Source organism: Vipera berus (assembly GCF_964194415.1).
Source record: "Vipera berus genome assembly, chromosome: 2".
NCBI lineage: Eukaryota > Metazoa > Chordata > Lepidosauria > Squamata > Viperidae > Vipera > Vipera berus.
Window position 1 is genome coordinate 8108190 of NC_138203.1, and position 25000 is coordinate 8133189.

Below are 25000 nucleotides of genomic sequence, written 5' to 3' on the forward strand. Positions count from 1 at the left end.
CAGGAGGCAGGATGTCAATTTACCTCATAAACAGGAACTGGTCATAAACGTCATTGTAAGTGGGGGGAGGGGGGGCATGTGCTGCCAGGAGTATTTATTTTTGAAAGTGAATTTGGATTGAATTGAATTGAATACGGGCAGTCCTCAATGTGCAATGCAGCCCCAAAGAATTAGGTGTTCAGCAGAGTGAGGGTACAAGGGGAAAAAAACCTCTTTGTGACTAGTTATCCCAACTGGACTTTCTTGTTTTTTCTTTGAAGACGTTTCGCTTCTCATCCAAGAAGCTTCTTCAGCTCTGACTGGATGGTGGGGAATGGAAGGATTGATACTCCTTGCAGACAGCTGGTCATTTGCATCCTTTTAGAGAGTCGTTGAGGCCACTTGGAGGTTTGTCTGTGTCTTCAGGGTCACTTGAGTAGTGCAAATGGGTGTGGAGCCTTCCTGGCTGCAGGATGTTTTCTGCCTTGTGTCCCTTCACACACATTTGCACTGTTGAGGTGACCCTGAGGACACAGATAAACCCCCCAAGTGGCCTCAACGAATCGCTAAAAGAATGCAAATGACCGGCTGTCTGCAAGGAGTATAAATTCTAAAAGTTGAGGTTCACAGGTCATAAAGAAGCCATAGTTACCCATCCTTGACTTAAATCATGGTCACATGATCACGGGACACCCCCCAAACTGCCCTAAATGCAGGCTGGTTGCCAGGTGACCAAAATGCGATCACATGATTGCTGAGGAAGGCTTGTCTCTCGGAAGTTCGGATCTGTGTCATAGGGAGTCCTGGAGAGATCTGTCATAACTTGAAATGGCGGCTAAGCGACCAGTTTTAACTTGAGGACTTTTTGTATCAACTGGGAAAAAGCATAGCGATAGGAATAGAGCCAGTCGGATGGTGGCCATATCTCTGGAGCTTTCTTTGATGTGTTTCCTCCTCCTCTTACTCTCAGGAAGTCATTGAAAATGAGCCTGTGAGACCTTTGTCCGTCATAATTCTTCATCAAGCGATCATCACGATCACCTGCATGACGTACGTACGTCCGCCGCCCTCACCTTATCACCAGGGTTTGTAGGAATCCAGAGCTGGACCCAGTTTTGGGATTTTCAAGCTAAGTCCCCATGCTCTAGAGCAGACATGTCAAACTCGCGACGTCACGTGACATCGCACGACGTATCAGAACTTTTTCCCATTGCCGGCAATGGGATGGGCGTGGTTTCTCTGTGACACTCCGGCCCGCGGGCCGGCATTTTGACACCCCTGCTCTAGAGTATGCGTTGAATTAGCAGGTCAGTCCAGAATTTGGAAGGGTAAACAATTTGCACTGAACTGGCCATCTGGGCAATTCAGGTCTGGGAAACGAGGTGAGCATGCTTATTTAGATGTGAGGGGTCCCTGGTGCTCTCTGAGCTTGGTGGATTTCTTGCAGACATTTCATGAACCAACTAGGTAACATCATCAGTGCTAGAAGGGAGGGGGATTTACTCCCTTTAGAGGGGGGGAAGAGAGAGAGATACGGTAGGTAGATATAGTTATAGATTAGAGATTATAGATTATAGATATAGAGATGGATAGATAAAATAGACGGGATAGATAGATAGATAGATAGATAGATAGATAGATAGATAGATAGATAGATAGATAGATAGATAGATAGACAGACAGACAGACAGACAGACAGACAGACAGACAGACCGACAGACAGGCAGATAGATGATAGCATTGGTGGCACACCGGTCAGAATGCAGTATTGCAGGCAACCTGTGCCCACTGCCAGCAGTTTGATCTTGACCCACTCAAGGTTGACTCAGCTTTCCATCATTTCAAGGTCAGTAAAATGAGGAGCCAGATTCTTGGGGCCAATAGGCTGACTTTGTAAAACCACTTAGAGAGGGGCCCTAAAGCACTGTGATGAGGTATATATGCTGTTGCACCAGGAGAACAATCCTGACACTGAGAACAATCAATCAGTGGAACGGTTTGCCTCCATAAGTTGGGTGTGCTCCATCACTCCAGGTTCTCAAGAAAAGACTGGACAACCATTTGACCGGGATGGTATAAGCACCATCAAAAAGCAAGGGTTGGAGTAGAAGACCTCCAAGGACCCTTCTAGCCTTACGAGTCTACGATCTTCTCTCTCACACACACCCTCCTCTTTTCTTGTCTTTCATTAGTCGTTTGAAGCCTACAGTGAACACGGAGGTGATGTCTAAGTTGGTGAACACAAGCATTCAAAGGGTATTTTCCCTGCCGGCTCTGAGGATGACCAAAGTGAATGCAGGTAGCCCAACCCAGTCCTCCTATACTCAGGTGAGCAGTCCTGATGGAGCAAAGCAATATGAGGTCCATCTGGACCTTTGGTGGGAGGACAAGGTGAAACATGATTCAGGATATCCTCAATATCTCTGAATTCATCTTTGAGCCAAATGGCACCTTAACCTGTCCCCTTCATCTTTGGTCTTGAAAGAATTCTTCAGCTTCTCATTATACGTTTCTTGATAGGACTACGTATTTTCAACTTCTAAACATCTCCATGGTCTTCCTCATCATCTCCTCCTCCTCCTCCTCCTCCTCCTCCTCCTCCTCTTTTTCCTTCTTCCTCCTCCTCCTCCTCCTCCTTCTTCTTTTTCTTCTTCTTCTTCTTCTTCTTCTTCTTCTTCTTCTTCTTCTTCTTCTTCTTCTTCTCCTTCTCTTTCTCCTTCTCTTTCTCCTTCTCTTTGTCTTTCTCTTTCTCCTTCTCCTCCTCCTTCTCCTTCTCCTTCTCCTTCTCCTTCTTCTCCTTCTCCTTCTCCTTCTTGAAGTATCTTCTCAGGACCAACTCCCCATCTCCCCCTTTTGCCCCCAAACGAAGGGGCAAATTGGTGGTGCAGAACAACCATGCCCCCTGCTCAAGGAGGAGAATTTATACCAAGAGTTACAGATAGTCCTTGACTTACCACTGTAAGTGCATCAGATTTATGGCCGTAAGTCATTACTGTCGTACATTGAGGCACTAAGTGGCTGGACCTGATTTTTGGACAATTTTTGCAGTAGTCATGAAGTGAATGCGGCAGTCATTAAGCAGACACTGTAGGTATTAAGCGAACAACATGGTCATTAAGCGAATCCATTGTGCCCAATGGGCGTTTCTTGTTGGAAACTCGAAGCAAATGCTCGAAACCAGCAATAAAGGTAAAAAAGAAATGTGGCCATGTGACCGTGGGAACACTGCAAACAGCTGGTAAAGGTGAGCCAGCACCCAAAATGCAATCACGGGACCTTTGAACCTTAACTCTGAAATTCTAAGTTTGAAATTCAGTCTTAAGTAGAGGCTGTTGTAACTTTAAACGGTCACTAAGCAATCAGTCGTAAGTCGAGGAGAGCCTGTACTACTTCCATGTAGCTTTGTGAAGCAGTCCTTGTTTTCTCCTGCTTTTTCCACCAAGGGAGGGCTTTGTCGCCTCCCCAATGGTAGCTGTAGAAATTTAAAAAAAATCTACTCATAAGTCAGATAAAGAATTTTATCCAGCAGAATATCAGGGCTAGTCTTGATAAAGCTAAGCAAGGTCAGGCATGGTTTGGTCTTGGATGGGCAACTACAAGTAGTGCTCAACTTAACAACAGTTCATGCAGTGATCGTCTGAAGTTACAATGGCACTGAAAAAAGTGGTGTATGACCATTTTTCACACGTACGACCATTGCAGCGTCCGACCCCCTTTTGTGACCTCCGACAAGCAAAGTCAATGGGGAAGCTGGATTAACTTAATGACCGTGTGACTAACTTAACAACCGCAGTGATTCACTTAACCACTGTGGAAAGAAAGGTGGCAAAATGGAGCGAAGCTCACTTAACAATTGTCTCGCTCAGCAGCAGAAGTTTGGGGCTCAATTGCGGTCGTACGTGGAGGACTGCCTGTCTTTGAATATCCCAGAATTGCAAGGAAGACCTTCAACCTTTTGATAAATCTTTTCTGAACGACAACATTAAGGAAGACCTTTGGTTCTTCGTTCTCAGCGGAGAAAGCATTTCCTCCGGCTCTTGAAGAAAAAAACGGCCCTGCAAGATTGGCTGCTTCATTTACTGCAGAGGTGGAGAACGAGGGCCGTTTTTGTGACTTGTGACTTTCAACTCCCAGAATTCCTGAGCTTAGGAATTCTGGGAGTTGAAGTCCACAAGTCATAAAAGTGGCCATTGTTCCTCACCCCTGGTTTTTCTGCCTCCTTTATGTGCTGTTCCTTCCTTTACGCCAGGGCTTTTCAACCAGTGGCACGGGTACCACCTGTGGTACATTGGCACCTGGCAGGTGGTACGCGACCATCCTAGAAAAGTGGTAGCGGGGGAGGGGAATGAGCTGAATCGGTGGCAGCACCGCACAAGCCTGAGCGAGAGACGGTTGGAGCTGCAGGGCAGTCAGGGCTCAGCAGAAGCGCCAGGATCCAACTGGAGCTCAGCGCTGATCCTGCCATTTCTGAGCCCAGAAGAAGCGCCGATCAGCTGGAATGTTGCAGCATCTCCAGGGTCTTGTGATTTACATTCAGAGGCTTGGCAACTGATTCATATTTATGACGGTCACAGTGTCCCAGGGTCATGTGAAGTGACCAAAACCTGCTCCAACCACCCAGCAGATGGGGGGGGGAATAAAAACCAAACACCCCACCCAGCCCCACCCCCGCTGCCAATCCTCAACAGAAGTGCTCACAACAATGGACAGGAGGAAGAGCAGCACCGGGCGGGCAGGCTGTGGCTTGGGGGCGGCACTTTTTTCAGTGTAACTTGTAACTTCGAGCAGTCACTCAGCAAACTATTCTAAGTCGAGGTCAAGTTTTTGACACCTTGCTAGGCCACTGGTGGTACTCGGATGTTGCCGTATCCTAAAAGTGGTACAATGGGTGAAAAGGTTGAAAAGTTTTGTGCCACCTCTTCCTCCTGATTTTCTTCTCCTTTTAGGATTTTTACCACCAGACGGTGACCGCCTGCAGCGCCATGCTCACCGGCTTGCTGTCGGAGGCTCCCAATTTGGATTCCTTGCAGGATATCTTGATGGTGAGAGTTATTCTTATTGTGGCTGGTTGCAATGGTCAGCCAGATTTTTTAGACGGGACTTGGCAATTTTGTCCACCTATCCAGTCCTTCCCAAGGACCGTGGACGGGCGGATGTTGCTGTTTGTTGGCAAAGTATTGTCGCGGCTGCGGAATGGGACCACTCACCACAGCCAACCTCCCTCGTGGGAAAAACTCGACAATTCGATTTAATTATTTAGAACAGTTAAAACATTGTTTTAGTTTTTGTCGTTCGCATTTCACTTCATCCCTCTTTTGGCATCCTTTTCTTTAATGATGCTATTCCACTATTTCTCCAATATTAGCGTCGCCATTCATTTACTGACCGTTCGAAGTTACAATGGCACTGAACGGCTGGTCAGAAGGTCGCAAAAGGGGACCCTGCAACTGTCATAAATATGAGTCAGTTGCCCTGCGTCCGAATTTCGGTCCTGTGACCATGGGGATGCTGCAACGGTCGTAAGTGTGAAAAACAGTCATGACTCCCTGCTTGCAGGGCCACTGTAACTTTGAATGCTAAATACCAATCGCCCTTAGACTTATATACCGCTTTACAGTGCTTTTACGGCCCTCTCTAAGCAGTTTATAGAGTCAGCATAATGTCCCCAACAATCTGGGTCCTCATTTTACCGACCTCAGAAGGAAGGAAGGCTGAATCGACCTTGAAACGGTCAGGATTGCGGGTAGAATTAGCCCGCAATATCACTATTCTAACCACTGCCCCAGCAGGACTCTAAATGAACTGTTGTAAATCGAGGACTAGCTTTATTCCAGAAATTTTCAATTACTGGTCTAGTTTTGAGTCTAGATCTAAACTGTCAAATGTCTCAACTTCATTTGGTTCCTTTGATTTTTCTCCCCGGTGCTGACAAATTCTGTGGATCTTCAAACTGTTAATCACAAATTCTTCCTTCCTTCCTTCCTTCCTTCCTTCCTTCCTTCCTTCCTTCCTTCCTTCCTTCCTTCCTTCCTCTCTCTCTCTCTCTCTCTCTCTCTCTCTCTCTCTCTCTCTCTCTCTCTCTCTCTCTCTCTCTCTCTCTCTCTCTCTCTCTCTCTCTTTCCTGGCAGCACACAAATAGCTGGATTTCATCTCCCAAGATTCATGAGAGAGAGAGGGCAATTAAGAGCACCTGGTATCTCCTGAAATTTGTTTCTGAACAGACAGATTTCGACGTAAGTCACAGTTTTGGATGAGAAGTGAATTTTTTTCAGAGGAAAAACAACTAGGAAAGTCCAGTTGCCTTTTGGAAAAAGTGCCTTTGGGGTGTAACCAGCATGCTACAAAGAATCCTGCTTGAGCAGCGGGTTGGAGAAGGAATCCACGGTCCCTTTCAGCACTGTATTTCTGTGATTCTAAGCTTCTATGATTATAAGGTTCCATGATTATAAGATTGTATAATTCTATGATTCTGTGATTCTAAGATTCTGATTCTATGATACTATTTCTAAGAATCTATAATTCTATGATTCTAAGATGCTATGATTCTATGATTATAAGATTCTATGATTATAAGTTTCTATCATTCTATGATTCTGTGATTTTGTAATACTATGATTCTAAGATTCTGTGATTCTAAGATACTATAAGATTCTGTGATTCTAAGATACTATAATTCTATAATTCTAAGATTCTGTGATTCTAAGCTTCTGTGATTATAAGATTGTATAATTCTATGATTCTGTGATTCTAAGATTCTGATTCTATGATACTATTTCTAAGAATCTATAATTCTATGATTCTAAGATGCTATGATTCTATGATTATAAGATTCTATGATTATAAGTTTCTATCATTCTATGATTCTGTGATTTTGTAATACTATGATTCTAAGATTCTGTGATTCTAAGATACTATAAGATTCTGTGATTCTAAGATACTATAATTCTATAATTCTAAGATTCTGTGATTCTAAGCTTCTGTGATTATAAGATTGTATAATTCTATGATTCTGTGATTCTAAGATTCTGATTCTATGATACTATTTCTAAGAATCTATAATTCTATGATTCTAAGATGCTATGATTCTATGATTATAAGATTCTATGATTATAAGTTTCTATCATTCTATGATTCTGTGATTTTGTAATACTATGATTCTAAGATTCTGTGATTCTAAGATACTATAAGATTCTGTGATTCTAAGATACTATAATTCTATAATTCTAAGATTCTGTGATTCTAAGCTTCTGTGATTATAAGATTGTATAATTATAAGGTTCAATGATTATAAGGTTGTATAATTCTATGAGTATGATTCTGTGATTCTAAGATTCTGATTCTATGATAGTATGATTTTAAGATTCTATAATTCTGTGATTCTAAGATGCTATGATTCTATGATTATAAGATTCTATGATTATAAGTTTCTATCATTCTATGATTCTGTGATTTTGTAATACTATGATTCTAAGATTCTGTGATTCTAAGATACTATAATTCTATAATTCTAAGATTCTGTGATTCTAAGCTTCTGTGATTATAAGATTGTATAATTATAAGGTTCAATGATTATAAGGTTGTATAATTCTATGAGTATGATTCTGTGATTCTAAGATTCTGATTCTATGATAGTATGATTTTAAGATTCTATAATTCTGTGATTCTAAGATGCTATGATCCTATGATTATAAGATTCCATGATTATAAGTTTCTATCATTCTACGGTTCTGTGATTCTATGATACTATAATTCTAAGATTCTGTGATTCTAACATTCTGTGATTCTAAGCTTCTATGATTCTAAGCTTCTATGATTATAAGGTTCCATGATTATAAGATTGTATAATTCTATGAGTCTATGATTCTGTGATTCTAAGGTTCTGATTCTATGATAGTATGATTTTAAGATTCTATAATTCTGTGATTCTAAGATGCTATGATCCTATGATTATAAGATTCCATGATTATAAGTTTCTATCATTCTACGGTTCTGTGATTCTATGGTACTATAATTCTAAGATTCTGTGATTCTAACATTCTATGATTCTAAGCTTCTATGATTCTAAGCTTCTATGATTATAAGGTTCCATGATTATAAGATTGTATAATTCTATGAGTCTATGATTCTGTGATTCTAAGGTTCTGATTCTATGATAGTATGATTTTAAGATTCTGTGATTCTATAATTCTGTAATTCTGAGATTCTGTGATTCTAACATTCTATGATTATGTTTCTATCATTCTATGGTTCTGTGATTCTGTGATGCTAAGATTCCATGGTTCATATTCTATGATTTCAGCAGGCTGAAAGTTTTATGAGCTCCTTTTTCTTCTTTCTCCTCCTTTTTCCTTCGTTTCATTAGACCACAGCTGACTTTTTTCTGCTGGGGCAACTGGTGGCCTTGCTGGGCCTGCACATTGGCGAAGTCAAAGAAATTGGCCAGACCTCTGCGGAAGCCGCCTACCACCTCCACTACATCCTCATGAACAAAATGGGTGAGAAATTTTGACTCCCTCGCCAAGGGGCTGACATGCTGTAAGGAGACCACAGATGCACGCTGCCCAGGAGAGCACTGGGTGACACAGCCTCTGGCTTGACCAAGACCCTGGGCATCGGGCTTGGCAGAGTTGCCTTGAATTTGCAATTGATATTGGCTTCTCTCAGGGCCAGGGGCCCTTTTAAGACTGAGTTCTCACGTTACATGGGTCAGTTAGGCTAAGCATCTCCGGTCACCCAATCCGGGATTGTCAGTCTTGGCCCATTGTTTGTGTCTTAGCGTGTTTTGCAAAGCCACATTTTAGTAATTGGATGGCTGGATGTATTGTGGGAAGGGAGAAAATGGATTAACAAAGTTACTGATTGGGTGGACAGTGTAAAGGAAAAAGCTAAAGAACAAATGCTTAGCCTTACAATAAATTATATGTTAGTTTTATAGTTTCAACACCATTTCGTATGTCTTCTCATTTTTTTAATTGGGAGCCGTCCACAATCGGTTGAAAGACGGGCAGTTGTACAAATGCTTTAAATAAAGGAAAGGACCTGTTAAATTTGGTTAGTTAAAAGCTTAACCCAGTGTTGGTGAACCTTGGCAACTTTAAGACGTGTGGATTTCGGCACCCAGAATGAAATCAATTCAGAACCTAATGCTTAATTGCACAACAAATTTAGTCAGAGTTAAATCCAGTTAGATTCATTCATTCATTCATTCATTCATTCATTCATTCATTCATTCATTCATGTAATTTGTCTCTTATGTAACCCTATTTATTTTCTCTTTAAGGTCCAGCCTATTGTGTTAACCTAAAAAAGGGATCAAGGGAGGGAGAGAGAGAGGGGGGACAGAGGGAGGGAGGGAGGGAGAAAGAAAGGGGAAGGGAGAGAGGGCAGAGAGAGAGAGGAAGGGAGAGAGGGAGGGGAGGGAGGGGAGGGGAGAAAGAGGGGGAGGGAGAGGGGAAAGAGAGGAGAGAGGGAGGGGAGGGAGAGAGGGAGGGAGGGAAAGAGAAAAGGGGAGGGAGGGAAGGCAGAGAAAGAGAGGGAGGGAGAGAGAGAGGGAGGGGAGGGAGGGGAGAGCGAGCGAGCGCATGCCTGGTTTAGCATCACCAACCCCGATGCAAAGATGCACCAGACTGGGGTTCAAGAGTTCCCCTGCCCAGGTTCCTTTTCCTTTCTAGCAAGAATTTTGGTCACTCGACACAGCAAGGCTGAGTTCGGCCAGCCATTTTTTTTTGTTTGCAAATGTTTGTTTGGCAAAGTCATCAGAACAACGGTATGCAACACACACACACACACACTGGGCCTGGTGACGGTGCCAGGTAATGACAGTTGGGTGGAGTTCTTGGTGTTTGGTGGTTTTCTTGCAGACATTTCATGACCCAGCTGAGTAACCACATCAGTGCTGGAAGGGAGGCAGCTCTTCTCTGTGTTTCTACACAAGTGTTTTGCCCTCTCCGTATCGAGGGTCACCATCACTTGCTGTGCAGGTTCTGAGGTTTTGCTTGATAAAAAAAATAAAAAATACAGGAAACCAGAAGTTGCCTTTAAGCTTTGCGTTTTTATTCAGCTGAACAAAGGCGGGCTCCTCTAAAAGAGAGAAGCCCCGAATGACAAGAAATCCTTGTATTTATTCTTTCTGATGAATCCACCCAGCAAAACTGACTCACATAAGATAAAGATTTCGCCCAGTAAGTCTGGCACACTGTAGATAAGAAGGGAGAGAGCAGAAGGAGCTAAAAATGTTCCCTTTTGGGTGTTTCCTTAAAGACATTGTACGTTACCGGATGGTGCTTTCCTAGCCGTCCTTTCATGAGCCTGCATCCAGCACTCTGCAAGTGCCCAAAGACAGCGAGGCCATCTGCACATATTCACGATTGATACTTCCTAGGCTGTCTCCTAATTCCGGGTCAACACACCGATGATGTTCCCTAGTTGGGTCATGAAACGTCTGCAAGAAAACCACCCAGCTCAGAGAGCACCAAGGGCCCCACAGTTCTCCTCTTTCTCTTTCTCCTTCTCCTTCTCTCCACAACTCTCATTTCCTTCTAGCACTGATGATGTTACCTAGTTGGGTCATGAAACATCTGCAAGAAAACCACCCAGCTCAGAGAGCACCAAGGACCCCACAGTTCTCCTCCTTCTCCTTCTCCTTCTCTCCACAACTCTCATTTCCTTACTAACACTGATGATGTTCCCTAGTTGGGTCATGAAATGTCTGCAAGAAAACCAACCAGCTCAGAGAGCACCAAGGGCCCCACAGTTCTCCTCCTCCTCCTCCTCCTTCTCTCCACAACTCTCATTTCCTTCTAGCACTGATGATGTTCCCTAGTTGGGCCATGAAATGTCTGCAAGAAAACCACCCAGCTCAGAGAGCACCAGGAACCCCACAGTTCAGTCCCGAGCTACACATTTTCTCTTCGGTTGGAACGACTAAACCAGCAGTCAGGTGAAGGATGTTCAGAAGTTCTGAATGCCAAAATCTGACATTGTGGTTGTGTTTTTCCCCCCTCTCCCTACATAGCTAAAGAGATGGATAAAAAACCCAAAAACAAAAAGGGGAATATTGTGAAATGGCTAAGAGAGGATTTCTTCGGTTCAGGATCGGGGATATTTCATAACAACATCTCCAAAATGGCTAAGGTAGGTTTTAGTACAGCCTTTTGCCTTGCTTATCCTTGACCTTCTTTTCTCTCCTCTTTAGGACATGGAGATGCTCCCAAAAGCCAATATAACAGTGGGGACGGCACGATCCAAAGGCTAGAGTTTGGCTATCCATCCTATACAATCTATGGGATCACTGTATAAGAATGTATTAGAATCGAGATCCTGTGAAGTGTTACTATCACTTTATAGTGCCTTAATAAGGCCACACTTGGAATAATAATGCATACAGTTTTGGCCGCCACGATTTAGAAAATATGTTGAGACTCTAGAAAGAGCGCAGAGAAGAGCAACAAAGATGATCAGAGGGCTGGAGGCTAAAACATATAGGGAACGGTTGCAGGAATTGGGCATGTCTAGTTTAATGAAGAGAAGGGTGAGGGGTGACATGATAGCAGCCTTCCAATATCTCAGGGGCTGTCCCAAAGAAGAGGGAGTCAAGCTATTCTCCAAAGCCCCTGAAGGCAGGACAAGAAGCAACGGATGGAAACTAATCCAGGAGAGAAGCAACCTAGAACTAAGGAGAAACTAAGGAGAAACAGAGCAATTAACCAGTGGAACAACCTGCCTTCAGAAGTGGTGAATGCTCCAACACTGGACGTTTTTAAGAAGAGACTGGACAGCCATTTGTCTGAAATGGTGTAGGGCTTCCTGCCTGAGCAGGGGGCTGGACGTCTAGTTCCCTCCAACTCTGTTATTCTATTCTAATGTCTTTGTTATGTTGTTGTTGTTGTTAGTTGCGAAGTCATGTCTGACCCATCACGACCCTATGGACAACCTTCCTCCAGGCCTTCCTGTCCTCTACCATATTCTGGAGTCCCTTTAAGCTCAGGCCTACTGCTTCAGTGACTCCATCCAGCCACCTCATTCTCTGTCGTCCCCTTCTTCTCTTGCCCTCAATCTTTCCCAGCATTAGGCTCTTCTCCAGTGAGTCCTTCCTTCTCATTAGGTGGCCAAAGTATTTGAGTTTCCACTTCAGGATCTGGCCTTCTAAAGAGCAGTCAGGGTTGATATCCTCTAGGACTGACCGATTTGATCGCCTTGCAGTCCAAGGGACTTGCAGGAGTCTCCTCCAGCACCATAGTTCAAAGGTCTCAGTTCTTTGGCGCTCAGCCTTTCTTATGGTCCAACTTTCACAGCCATACATTGCAACTGGGAAGACCGTAGCCTTGACTATACGCACTTTTGTTGGCAGGGTGATGTCTCTGCTTTTTAGTGTGCTGTCTAGATTTGCCATGGCTTTCCTCCCCAGGAGCAAGCGTCTTTTAATTTCTTGGCTGCAGTCCCTGTCTGCGGTGATCTTGGAGCCCAGGAAAATAAAATTTGTCACTACCTCCATTTCTTCCCCATCTATTTGCCAGGAATTGAGAGGGCCAGATGCCATGATCTTGGTTTTCTTAATGTTAAGTTTCAATTCTAATGTCTAGGAATAGGCAATTGCAGCTGCCACGTTGGCTTCTTTTACCCACACCTTAATATCAGTGGATGTGATTGATGACATGGAATAAGCCCTGCCTCTCTGCATGATGTGTTTTCCCCAAATCTGGGTCAAAGTCTCTGAACCCCACCACCACCACCCTTGACTTGTAGAGAGAAGGGAGTCAAAAACCCTGATTCATTTCTGTGTGGTCTCCTTTTCTTCTCTCCGATAGGCCTTTGGTGAGCATCTTTCCCCAATGCAGATCACAGACCTGATCTTGAAAGCCCTCGAGGGTCTCACGAATGAAGACAAAAATATCTCACAGGCTGCAGGAATCCTACTCAACTCTTTCCTGGAGGAATGTGGGATGGACATGGAAGAAGTAAGAAAATGTAGGGTTTGGAGCAAAAGGGATATAGGAGATTTTGTAGAAAAGAATGATGAGAAAGGATGAGACCTTGTGTTCTAAAGCCCTCTTGGTGATGACAAAACTTTGGCTTATTTTAAGAAAGTTAAGGCTGGATGGGAGACCACCAGGTGACCTTAAAGGCTATAAAGTTGGGTAAACCTTCCAGAAGAAGGTAAGGGGAAAAACAAAATAGCCATATTGTTTTCATGAAAACTTTATTTAGAGAGCCAGTTGGATAGGGGTTTTTTGGGGGGCTCACAGTCACAATTCTGTGATGATATTTTGCCCCATTGATTGAGGGCCTCTGCGCATCTATCGTGGCCAGTGCGAATTCGGTTCAGTGTTGTCCATATCACATGGGGCTTGATAAATCAGATGGGTTTTTTTCCAAAATGTAAGGCAAACTTTAACATTCTGGGGGGCAAAATTTTTTTCCCCAATGGGTGGGAGTAATCAACTCCACTGCATCTCCAGTGGAGACCGACAGTGGATCTCATCCCTCTGATCTCTGTTTTGACGTAGCTACCCATGGTCCTCAGGGAAATATACCAGCGTCTCCCCAGCATCAGTGACCCAGCCACGAAAGAGAACACCTTGAAGTCCGTGTGTCACCTGGCATCAAAACGAGTAAACAAGGTGGTGGATCTCCTCCTGGAGTGCTCCGTGGACTGCGATCAGTAAGAACCTCAAGGAGATGAGCACTCCTGTTTTCTTACAGTCTGTGGAGATTCTCAATCATTCGTGATAGTGGTGAATATCTGTAGCTCGGGTGGAGGATGAGAGTAGAGGTTCGTCCTCTGAGCTTGTGCTTGGTTTCCGAACGTTTCGTTACCAAGGTGGGTAACATCTTCAGCAAACATCCGCAAAGGGATGTCGGTGTTTGCTTGTAAGGGCTTCAAGTGAGGGCGTGTCAAGTGAGGGTCTTGTGAGGGGTCAGGTCTGAGTCATCAGTGAGACACTTGTGATGGGGAGGTTACCTCTTTGGCTTTGGGCAAGGGGTTGGACTACAAGACCTCCAAGGTCCCATCCAGGCCTATGAACCTATGAATAAAAGAATAGTAGAGTAGGTAGGGACCTTGGAGGTCATCTAGTCCAACCTCCTGCTCAGACAGGAAACCCTATACCATTTCAGACAGGTGGTTGTCCAGTTTGATCAGATGGCCCTGGGGATGCTGCAAAGGCCGTAAGGGTGAAAATTGGCCATAAGTCACTTTTTTTCAATGTCATTGCAACTTCAAACCATCACTAAAAAAATTTTTATTTATTTATTTATTTATTTATTTATTTATTTATTTATTTATTTATTTATTTATTTATTTATTTTATTTTATTTTAATTCCATTTATATCCCGCCCTTCTCCGAAGACTCAGGGCGGCTTACAAGCTTAGCAGTAGCCTTCATTCTATGTATATGCCTGCTTATTAGGGCTTTCACACACACACCCCAAGCGGCATTATTACAAAGTCAGCTTATTGCCCCCAACAATCTGGGTCCTCATTTTACCTACCTCGGAAGGATGGAAGGCTGAGTCAACCTTCAACTAAATGAACTGTTGTAAGTCCAGAACTACCTGTATAAATGTTTATGGAGATTCTCACTCATCCAGGTCATAGTTATCCCAAAGGTGCTTTTTAACGAGGCAACTGGACTTTCTTTTTTTTTTCTTTGAAGACATTTCGCTTCTCATCCAAGAAGCTTCTTCGGCTCTGACTGAAGGGGAATGGAAGGATTTCATTGATTCTTCTTTTTTTAAAAAAGATTTTATTAGATTTTATAGGGTTAAGAATAACAACAGAGTATCTTTTATTAGTTCAGATCCATCATCTATATACACTGGGCTAATCAATCATTCAAACCTATTTTCTTTTGGTTAATTTAAATTTCCCTTGTTAATCTAAACCTTCAATATTCAATATTCAATCAATATTTCATTGATTCTTGACGTCCATGAGAGATTTTGAGCCTTGGTGGAGCAGAGAGATATTGAGATATTGAGCCTTGGTGGAGCAGTGGGCTAATGCCTCCCTAAGTAACACCAGCTGCCTGCAATTAGTGCAGGTTCGCATCCCACCAGGCTCAAGGTTGACTCAGCCTTCCATCTTTCCGAGGTAGGTAAAATGAGGACCCAGATTGTGGGGGGCAATTAAGCTGACTTTGTAATAATGCCGCTTGGGGTGTGTGTGTGAAAGCCCTAATAAGCAGGCATATACATAGAATGAAGGCTACTGCTAAGCTTGTAAGCCGCCCTGAGTCTTCGGAGAAGGGCGGGATATAAATGGAATTAAAATAAAATAAAATAAAAATAAAAAAAAATTGTTTCGTAAGACTGAAGATGGTGACCCTGAGGATACAGATAAACTTCCAAGTGGTCTCAAAGACTCTCTAAAAAAAAGGCAAATGACCGGCTGTCTGCAAGGAATATAAATCCTTCCATTCTCCACCATCCAGTCAGAGCTGAAGAAGCTTCTTGGATGAGAAGCGAAATGTCTTCAAAGAAACTCAAGAAAGTCCGGTTGCCTCGTGAAAAAGCATCTTTGGGATAACTACCTGTATATTTCTTTTCTTGGATTAAAGCCGTTAATTTGGCCATGGCCGCAAGCTCTATCAGTTTTCTAATCCTTTCTTCCATTGGGAGCTTTTTTTATATCTGGACGGGGGCTCTCATCTGAAAGGGGGAAAGAATCTGATTGGTCCAAATCTATTTTTCCCCCCACCCCACCTCTGCAGAAGTGCAAGAGAGATGTGGAGGGCACTGGTTGCAGACCCCTATGCCAATATGAAGATTATGAGACCCCTCCTGAAAAGGCTCCAGGACGAAGACCCCGTTTCAGAAACCACCGGCAGGCGAAACAGCAAATCGATCATGCCAATTGCGGTAAGCCGTCAGCCAGCAACTCTGTTTTCCTTTTGCCTAGACATGGGGCAGGGCTGATGGAAGGGGGAAGGACTGAGCAGAAGGGTTACCTCCGGAGGCCCTCCCCCTCAGAGTTGGTGAGAGGCACAAGAGCAGGCTTGCCCTGGTTTGGAGGGAGGCGGTGGGTAAAGTGTGTGGCACGTGTGCACGTGAGTGTGCGTGGCAGAGCACCCTTTGCTCACGGGAGCGGGGCTGAGAGCACCCGTGATGTTCACGTGAGGGAGACTCCAAGCGCCCGCAACACTTGCGGGAGTGAGGCCCCGCCTGCCCGCAATGCTCATGCCACGACGTTCACATGAGTGGGGGCCGAGAGCCCATGACACTCGCATGTACATGCACGCATCAGCCAGCCACTCACACAGCCCAGTTGTGAATAGACCACGTGTCAAGTTTCCGACATATGGGCTTTTCAAGTGACTCTGAGGCATTGTTTACCTTAAAAGTCCTTTATTAGCCTAATACACCGGCAAATGCTTGCTCGAAGGAAGCTGGAATCTGAAATCTCCGCCCCTTGCACAATATAGTAAAACACAATTCTCCACCTTTCTAATTTTGTCATTAATCATATTCGCCAATTAATTTAAAGAATCAGTTTCTCTTCCATTAGACCCGAGGCCTTATCTTCTTTAGTTAGAGAGATGGCCTTGAAGGTGCATTCCTACTCATCCCTCCTCCCAACTTTAAACTAAAACAATACACAAGTCTTAAAGCAATACACAGGTTTAACATATGAAATAGCTACTTCTTCATCTCATGTCAAGCAATAACATTCGATGTTAGCAGCGTTGACACCACGGCCCACAGGTTGGGGACCCCTGATCTAAGTCAGGGCTTTTCAACCAGTAGTACGGGTACCACCTGTGGTGCATTGGCACCTGGCAAGTGGTACGCGACCATCCTAGAAAAGTAGTGGGAGAGGGGAATGAGCTGAACCGGTGGCAGTACCACACAAGCCTGAGCAAGAGATGGCTAGAGCTGCAGAGCTGTCAGGGCTCAATGGAAGTGCCAGGATCAGCGCCAGGCTCCAGCTGGAGCTCGGCACCGATCCTGGTGCTTCTGAGCCCAGAAGAAGCGCCGATCAGCTGGAATGTTGCTGCATCTCCAGGGTCTTGTGACTTACATTCAGATGCTTGTCAACTGATTCTTATTTATGACGGTCACAGTGTCCCAGGGTCATGTGAAGTGACCAAAACCTGCTGCAACCACCCAGCAGACGGGGGGAACAAAAACCAAACACCCCACACCCCACCCCCACTGCCAATCCTCAACAGAAATGCTCACAACAATGAAAACCTCAGATAGGAGGAAGTACGCGGGCGGGCGGGAAGGCAGGCGTCTTACTCAGCTGTGTCTTGGGGGGCACTTTTTTCAGTGCCATTGTCACTTCGAACAGTCACTAAGCGAACTGTTGTAAGTCGAGGACTACCTGTACTTCATCACTTTTTCCCCTTTTTTTGGGGGGGGTCATTTTTGACACCTTGCTAGGCGACTGGTGGTACTCGGATGTTGCCATATCCTAAAAGTGGCACAAATGGTGAAAAGGTTGAAAAGCCCTGACCTGGAAGACCTCAAAGGTCCCTTTCAACTTTATTATTATTATTATTGTTATTATTATTATTATTATTATTATTATTATTATTATTATTATTATTATTATTATTATTATTATTATTATTATTGTGTAACCTGGCGAGCCCCCAGTGACTCTCCTTTCCTCCCGTGTCTAGGCCACCAATGCTCTCTGTTTCATCCTTTCCATACCCGAGGCATCTGAAGCGATCGAGAACAAGTTCCCTCACCTCATCATCGCGCTGATCACGCAAATATACTTCCTGCTTGGAGGAACCAAGCGGGGATCGAGAAAATCAAGCGCCGCCACGGAGAACTCAGGACAGATCAACCCCTTGAAGTAAGCAATCTCCTCGGCCCAATCTGGATCCTTTCTCCATTTCTACAAACCTCGGTACAGGCCTACAGGTTTTGTTTTTTTCCCCCAAGTCGACTTAACGACCACAGCTGAAGCCAAGATTTCTGTTGCTAAGTGAGACAGTCTTTAAGTGAGCTTTGCCCACCCTTTCTAGCCACGGGTGTTAAGGGAAACATTGCATTTGTTAAGTTAGTCATACCCTTGTTAAGGAAATCTGGCTTCCCTCCCCCTCCCTGCCCCCTTGACTTTGCTGATTAGAAAGCCGCAAAAGGGGATCGCCTGAGACGGTCATAAATCTGAGTCACACGGTCACGTGACCATAGGGGAGCTACAATGGTGGTAAGTGTAAGAAACGGTCACACGTCACTTTTTTTCAGGAGGGTTGTGCTGTAACTTCGAACGGTCACTAAAATGAATGGTTGTTAAGTCATAGTAACCGAGCTCAGCCACAACCATCCCCAGACTGGCCCATAGACACTGATCCTGCCAACCATCACGGCTTGGTCCAATCATGGTTTTACTGGATTGCTTTTTGATCAGAGTAGATGTAAGCCCATATCGCCATCGTACCAGATGCTGCAATCCTGGCTAACCATAAGACTCAATGCGGGTCAGTTGGGGGATATTTTATTTATTTATTTTAATTCCATTTATATCCCGCCCTTCTCCGAAGACTCAAGGCGGCTTACAAGCTTAGCAGTAGCCTTCATTCTATGTATATGCCTGCTTATTAGGGCACACACACACCAAGCGGCATTATTACAAAGTCAGCTTAATTGCCCCCAACAATCTGGGTCCTCATTTTACCTACCTCGGAAGGATGGAAGGCTGAGTCAACCTTGAGCCTGGTGGGACTCGAACCTGCACTAATTGCAGGCAGCTGGTGTTACTTAAGGAGGCATTAGCCCACTGCTCCACCAAGGCTCAAGATATTGGGGCCGGTCTGCCCCAAGCACACTCACTCAAAGCCTACTTTTAACCCAAGTTCATGTTAGCCTGCACAAACCACGGTCTCTAATCCGCAGGCTGTTTTGCAAACTGATTTTCTCATTGCCCGCCTTTCACCAGCGAGGCAGTCCCTGTTGTGTAGCGACACACTCTTCACAGCAAAATGGGCAGCCTCTCTCCAACATCTTTATTTTGCGGCTGCCGCTACCTCTTTTTGGGCCAACTGTTGTGCCTCCTGTTGTTGTTGTTGTTGTTTATCTCTCCTGGAGTTAAGAATGCTTCTTTGTGAGGCCGAGCAAAGAAACATGGAATGAACCAAACCACCTTGAGCCCTAATAACCAACTTTATTGCTGGAGGGGGAAGAAAAAAATGGGGGGAGGGGGCTGATTTTTTGTTCTTGTTGTTGGCTTTGTGTTGTGTTCTGTGGTTGCTGCACAAAGCTGCAAAGCAAAACCTGACAATGTCCTGAAAACCAGAGGGAGATAGATTGATGTCAATGCAAGCCTGGGCTTTACAAGGTGTGTGTGTGTTTGTGTGTGTGTGTGTGTGTGTGTGTGTGTGTGATCGGCTGGACGGTTGACCCTGATTCTTGTTCCTTTGTCTGATTTAGCTCTGCTGTGCAAGCTCTCAAAAATCTGATCAAGTGCGCTGGCTATCTGGAAGAGTACAACACTCTGGGGAAGAAGGGCTGCTGGAGGATGCTAATGAGCCCTGACAGTTTATTTGAAGCCATTTTCCACCTGGTCCGGTAAGAAATTAAAAGTCAAAAGAGCTTGGCTATAAGTGGCTGTGTGAGGAAGAGAGACAGGGGAGGGGAGAGGGAGGGAGGGAGGGAGGGAGGGGAGAGAGAGGGAAGAGGGAGAGAGACAGTGAGGGAGAGGGAGAAAGGGAGGGAAAGGGAGGGTGGGAGAGGGAGAGGAAGGATGCTTGCTTGTCTAGCAGCCTGTGCAAGGGTTCTGCAATTGTTGCTTTGTGTGGCAGGAACGTGTGATAAAAGTTGAGGAGGCCCAGGAATGCCTGCAACTCAGACTTGTTTTGGGGAATTGGGGCTTCTTTGATTGCCCTGACTTTGGATGCTGATGGGTGGATGCCTCGAGCATCAATCCTGAACCCTAGGAACTCTGTCTCCGTTACCCCAATCTTGCATTTTTCCCTTTTGAGTTTAAGCCCTGCCGTCCTGAACCTTCCTAGCACAGCTCTCAATCGGTCCTCCAAAACGTCCTCGGAGCTAGCTGCAATTAGGACGTTGTCAAAATAAGGGCAAACCCCTGGTATCCCCTTGAGGGTCCTTTCCATCACCTCCTGGAAAATTCCAGGAGCCACGCTGACCCCGAACTGCAACCGGTCTACCCGGAACGCCCCCTTGTGGGTGACTATCATTTGTGCTTTAGCAGCCTCTGGATCGACCGGCAGCTGTTGATAAGCTTGGGCAAGATCCAGTTTTGAGAACACCGCCCCGCCCTGCAGGGACGCCAGGATGCTGCTGACTGCGGGGACCGGGTAGGAATGGGCGCTCAGAGCTCGATTAATGGTCCCCTTTATAGTCGGCGCAAATGCGGACTTCGCCGTTTGCCTTGAGAGGCGTTACGATGGGGGTCTCCCATTCCGCTCCATCGACTGGCGTTAACACCCCCTTGCCCACCAGCTTATCCAATTCCCACTCTATCATGTGTTTTAACACGAATGGACCTCATCTAGCCTTCATTCTGATGGGCTGAACCTGGGGGTTTAACGTAAATGAAATTGGGGGGCCGGTGTATCTTCCTAACTGCTCATCGAAAACGTCTGCAAACAGAATCAAGTGAATGGCAGCTCCGCGTCTGGTGAATCCCCGTGATTCCAATGCCCAGCGCTTTGAACCACCCCAACCCCACGAGGCTGGTTCGCTGCCCTTCGACGACCATTACCTTCAATTTGCCCGTGAACTCCTTGTACTGTACCATCACCGACGCCTCCCCCGAATGTTAATTGGAGAATTTTGAAAGTCAGAGAGGGTCAGTCTGGATGGCCTCAAGGGAACCCATTGGCCGCTCCGCTCGCCAATCTCATTAAATGTTCTGGCGGAGATGATTGACACGGCTGACCCAGAGTCCAGTTCCATCATGCAGGGGACCCCTTGCAGTCTCACCCTTAGCTTAATTTTTGGAGTGAGTGTCTGTGGCCCCCCTGTTGAGCAAACGGCCGCCCGTCCCATCATGTGGCTGACCGACAGTCTATGCGACCGCTTCCCGGTATCTGTGGCCAACTGGAACTCTGCTTCCACTTCGTGCAGGCTGTCCCGTTGCTTGCTTCTGCAGACCGACGCAATGTGTCCGGTTTTCCCACAGGCATGACACTTCGCCGATTTAAACCGGCAGGTAGATCAGGGGTGCTGTCCTCCGCAGCTCGCACAGCGGGTCGATCGGGAGCCGTTCGCGCTGCAGCCAGAACACTGGGTAGACCGGGGTTGTCCGCAGCCACCGTGCTGGGTAGACCAGGGCCGGTTCGCACCGTAACCAGGGAGTTGGGTAGCCCGGGGGGGTGTTTCCTCCACACCTGCACTCCTGGTACTTCGGGTCAATTGTGGCTGGTCCTGGCTCCCTCGAGTTGCCTTGGGTTGTGGTGAACGGTCGAGGGGTCCAGTGAATGGCGTCCACTTCGCACGCTGACTCTTTGGCCCCGCAGCAGCCGCTCAGCTGGTGGATGGTGCTGCCCTCCCTCGCGTCGGACTCCTCAGCCACGTCCCAGGCTAGGAACTCCTCTTGGACGTCCCTCAGGGTCAGCTTTTGCTTCGCGACTGTCTTCTGCCGCTGCTTCCGATCTCGCAAACCACAGACAATCCGATCCCGCAGCCTGGTCTCTAAATTTTCAAAATTGCAGAGACGGGCTGCCTGCCGTAGGGCGGCCATGTATTGTTTGGCAGACTCACCCGGCCGTTGGTCCCGTTTCTCAAAACGGTACCTCCACGCGATCTTGGACGTTTCTGGTCTGAAATGCTCGGTCAGCTTTGCCAGCAGCTCGCTGTACCCGATGGTGTTGACGTCGTCGGGTGAGCAGAGACCGACCGCCAGCTGGTATGTTTCTGTCCCGCAGCTGCAGAGTAGCACCGCCGCTCTCTGCCAGTCATCTTTAGCCCCGTTCGCCCTTAGGTAGCACACAAGCTGTCCCACAAAGGCCTCACACGCTTCGGGGTGGTTATTGTTAAAAAGGGGATACTGACCCAGTTGTGCCATTCCGCTGTCTCGGGTCGTCCTGCGTCCGGATCAGGTGCTGCCGATGGGGTTTCATCCGCGGCTAGCGATTCCTTGTGCAGGATCCCACCTTCGTCGCCAGTGCAATGTCGTGTGGTCGCACAGAGAGACAGACACTGAGCTGGGTAGTAACGTCTTTATTTGGGTCAGGAACGAAGCTGGCAAAAAGGGTTACCTGGCGTCTCTTTATACCTGCCCAGGTGAATCGCAACCAATAGATTCAAACCTGGGCTTCCCGCCAGTGTAGGTGGCCAATAGATTTAAACCCTGGCTTCCCGCCAGAGCTGACCATGCCCCGGGGCTGTCAGGCTTAGCTCCATTCAGGCTTTTCCGCCAAAAGCGGTTATAGCCTGGAGCTGTCCAGCCCCCTGCTGTGCTGACATCCTGTGTATGCTTAAGACGCATACACTACAGAGGGAGAGGGAGGGAGAGAAAGAGAGGGAGAAGGAGAGGGGAAGAGAGAAAGAGGGAGGGGAGAGATGGGGAGAGAGAGGGAAGAGGGAGAGAGACAGAGAGAGAGAAAGAAAGGGAAAGGGAGGGTGGGAGAGTGAGAGGGTGGGGAGTGGGAGAGGGAGGGAGGGAAGGGAGAGAGAGAGAGAAAGGAAGAAAGGAAGAAAGAAAGGAAAGAAGGAAGGAAGGAAGGAAGGGAGAGGGAGGGGGAGAGGGAGGCAAGGGGAGAAGAAGTCAAGGGGAGAGGGAGGGAGAGAGGGAGGGAGAGGGAGAGAGAGAAAGAGAGAAAAGGTGAGGGTGAGAGGAAGAGAGAGAAAGGCAGGAGGAGAGATGGGGAGAGGGAGGGAAGAGGGAGAGAGAGAGAGGGAGAGAGAGGGGGGGAAAGTGAGGGTGGGAGAGGGAGAGGAAGTGGAAGAGGGAGGGGAGAGGGAGGGAGAGAGAAAGAAAGGGAGAGAGAGAGAGGGAGGGGAGAGAAGGGGAGAGGGAGAGAGAGAGTCAAAGAGAGGGAGGAGAGGGAGGTAAGGGGGAGGAAGAGGGAGGGGAGAGGAGGCAAGGGAAGAGAGAGGGAGGGAGATGGAGGGAGAGAAAAAGGGAGGGGGAGAGAGAGAGGAAGAGGGAAAGGAGAGAAGGAGAGATCGGGAGAGGGAGACAGATAGGGAGAGAGATAAAGAGAGGGAGAGGGAAAGGGAGGGAAGGGGAGAGAGAGAAAGAAAGGGAGGGGGAGAGAGGGGGGAGAAAGAGGGGGGAGAGGAAGAGAGAGAGAAGGGGATCAAAGTTGTGGTGGGGGGGGTCAGACAGCCACTAACTTTTGCAGTGATTTGCATTCATTGGTCTAAATGTTGCAAGATCCAGACTTCTGTAGCCCATTGACTATCCACAAGCATTTTAAATAACCATGTGCTTGTTTTTATCCACATTCAGTATCCAACCTGGTTATTTTTAACTTGGTTCGGATGTGTGCTTTGAGTGCTTGTGTTGATGAACTGTTGTTAAACACCCAGGGTTTCAATGGAGGGTGAGCAGCCGTGAAAATGCTCCAAATTGAATAATTCATTCAATCTCTTTATCGATAATTCAGATGATGATTTCTCTAACCTGATGATTCTTTCTCACTAACCAGCAGATCGTGTCTGATCTCTCCCTACTTGATCTTTTAGGACATTGTTTGCGTTCTCCACCATGCAGCTCAAGATGATGTTTCGGCAGGCAAACACATACCTTCGCCATTCTGACATCAAAGTGAAGACCATCGGGATGGCTTTTTTCTCGGAGGTGAGCAGACGTTGTGGTGCACCTCAACCTTCAGGAGGTCAAGGAAAGTGGCCCAGGGCTCACGAGAACTTTATTGTTAGAAACTAGAAGTTGTGGGTGCACCATCGGTGGAGGTTCTGAAGAAGAGACTGGAGAGCCATTTGTCTCACATGGTAGAGGACTAGAAGACCTCCAAGGTTTTCTGTTATTCTCTTAATCAGTGGAATAACCTAGGGAGGGGGGAGGGAGGGAGAGATGGAAGAAAGAAGGAAAAAAGGAAGGAAGATGAGAAAGATGGAGGAAAGTAGGAAGGAAGGAAGATGGGAGGGAGGGAGGAAAAGAGGGAGGGGAGGGGAGGGGAGGGGAGGGGAGGGAGGGAGGAACAGAGGGAGGGAGGAAGGCTTGATGACCCCAAATTCTATTTCCACTTTGCATTGTAGGCAGTTTTGTATACTTCCAACTATTATTTACACTAACTTTTGCCATACAGTATCCTTGACATATGACCGTAATGGAACTAAGTGAATGCAGCAGTCCTTAAGCCAGACCAGCTGTCTGCAAGGAGTATAAATCCCTCCATTCCCCAACATCCAGTCAGAGCTGAAGAAGCTTCTTGGATGAGAAGCGAAATGTCTTCAAAGGAAAACGAGAAAGTCCAGTTGTCTCTTGACAAAAGCACCTTTGGGACAACCATGACCTGGATGATGGAGAACCTCCGTAGGCATTTCTCTTAGTAGAAGCTCTCTGGAAAGTGTTGTGATTCAGGGTCAGCCTGTGGGTTTGGCAGTTGGGTTGGACGACTTAGAGGAGGAGGAGGAGGGGGGTGTTGAAGAGCTTGCTGAGGGGATTGGACAGCTTGATGAGAGCCCTCAGCCAGGCCCCTCTCATCTGGTCACGACGCAGACCCAGCTGTGTGAGCCTGACAGCGTGGATGAAGATGACCCACAGCTGGCCCTGTTCAAGGACGCCCGACGCAGGAGGCAGTCAATCAGGAGTAAACAGAGGAAGGCAATGGGGCTCCTCGGAAGGAGGCAGAGAGAAGCCACGCCCTAAACTGTATTTAAGGGGGAATGCGTGGGAGGGCTGGTTTGCTGAAGGCAACCGCTTGAAAAGCTCCTGTTTCTTGGTTTGTGTCTTGTTCTATTTGTTTTTGTAGCAATAAATTTGGCAGGCGTAATTCCAGCCTCTTGCCTTCTTGTAAAAGGCGTTGTCCCTGCCTTTTCTGCAGGGCCGGTAGCAGGCTGGTACAGAACAGAAAGTTCTTTTCTCTGCTAATACTCAGGATCTCTACTCTTGTTCCTCAGCTTCTGTATCAC

At 46.4% G+C, this 25000-nt stretch overlaps 1 protein-coding gene across 1 annotated transcript in view; it reads left to right on the forward strand.

Moving 5' to 3' along the window:
- LOC308661404 (maestro heat-like repeat family member 5) overlaps positions 1–25000 on the forward strand; it is a gene marked incomplete at both ends in the record, with an annotated part of 59038 nt that overhangs the window by 19133 nt on the left and 14905 nt on the right. Inside the window, 15 exons of the mRNA XM_081316325.1 lie at positions 1–55; positions 950–1029; positions 2172–2307; positions 4926–5021; positions 6108–6212; positions 8342–8474; positions 10994–11112; positions 12786–12935; positions 13485–13639; positions 15691–15838; positions 17605–17786; positions 19364–19501; positions 21510–21806; positions 23591–23705; positions 24989–25000. The exon at positions 1–55 is cut by the window's left edge and continues 65 nt beyond it; the exon at positions 24989–25000 is cut by the window's right edge and continues 132 nt beyond it. Of these exons, the coding sequence (XP_081172451.1) occupies positions 1–55; positions 950–1029; positions 2172–2307; positions 4926–5021; positions 6108–6212; positions 8342–8474; positions 10994–11112; positions 12786–12935; positions 13485–13639; positions 15691–15838; positions 17605–17786; positions 19364–19501; positions 21510–21806; positions 23591–23705; positions 24989–25000 (1921 nt within the window). The remainder of the gene's footprint in view (positions 56–949; positions 1030–2171; positions 2308–4925; positions 5022–6107; positions 6213–8341; positions 8475–10993; positions 11113–12785; positions 12936–13484; positions 13640–15690; positions 15839–17604; positions 17787–19363; positions 19502–21509; positions 21807–23590; positions 23706–24988) is intronic.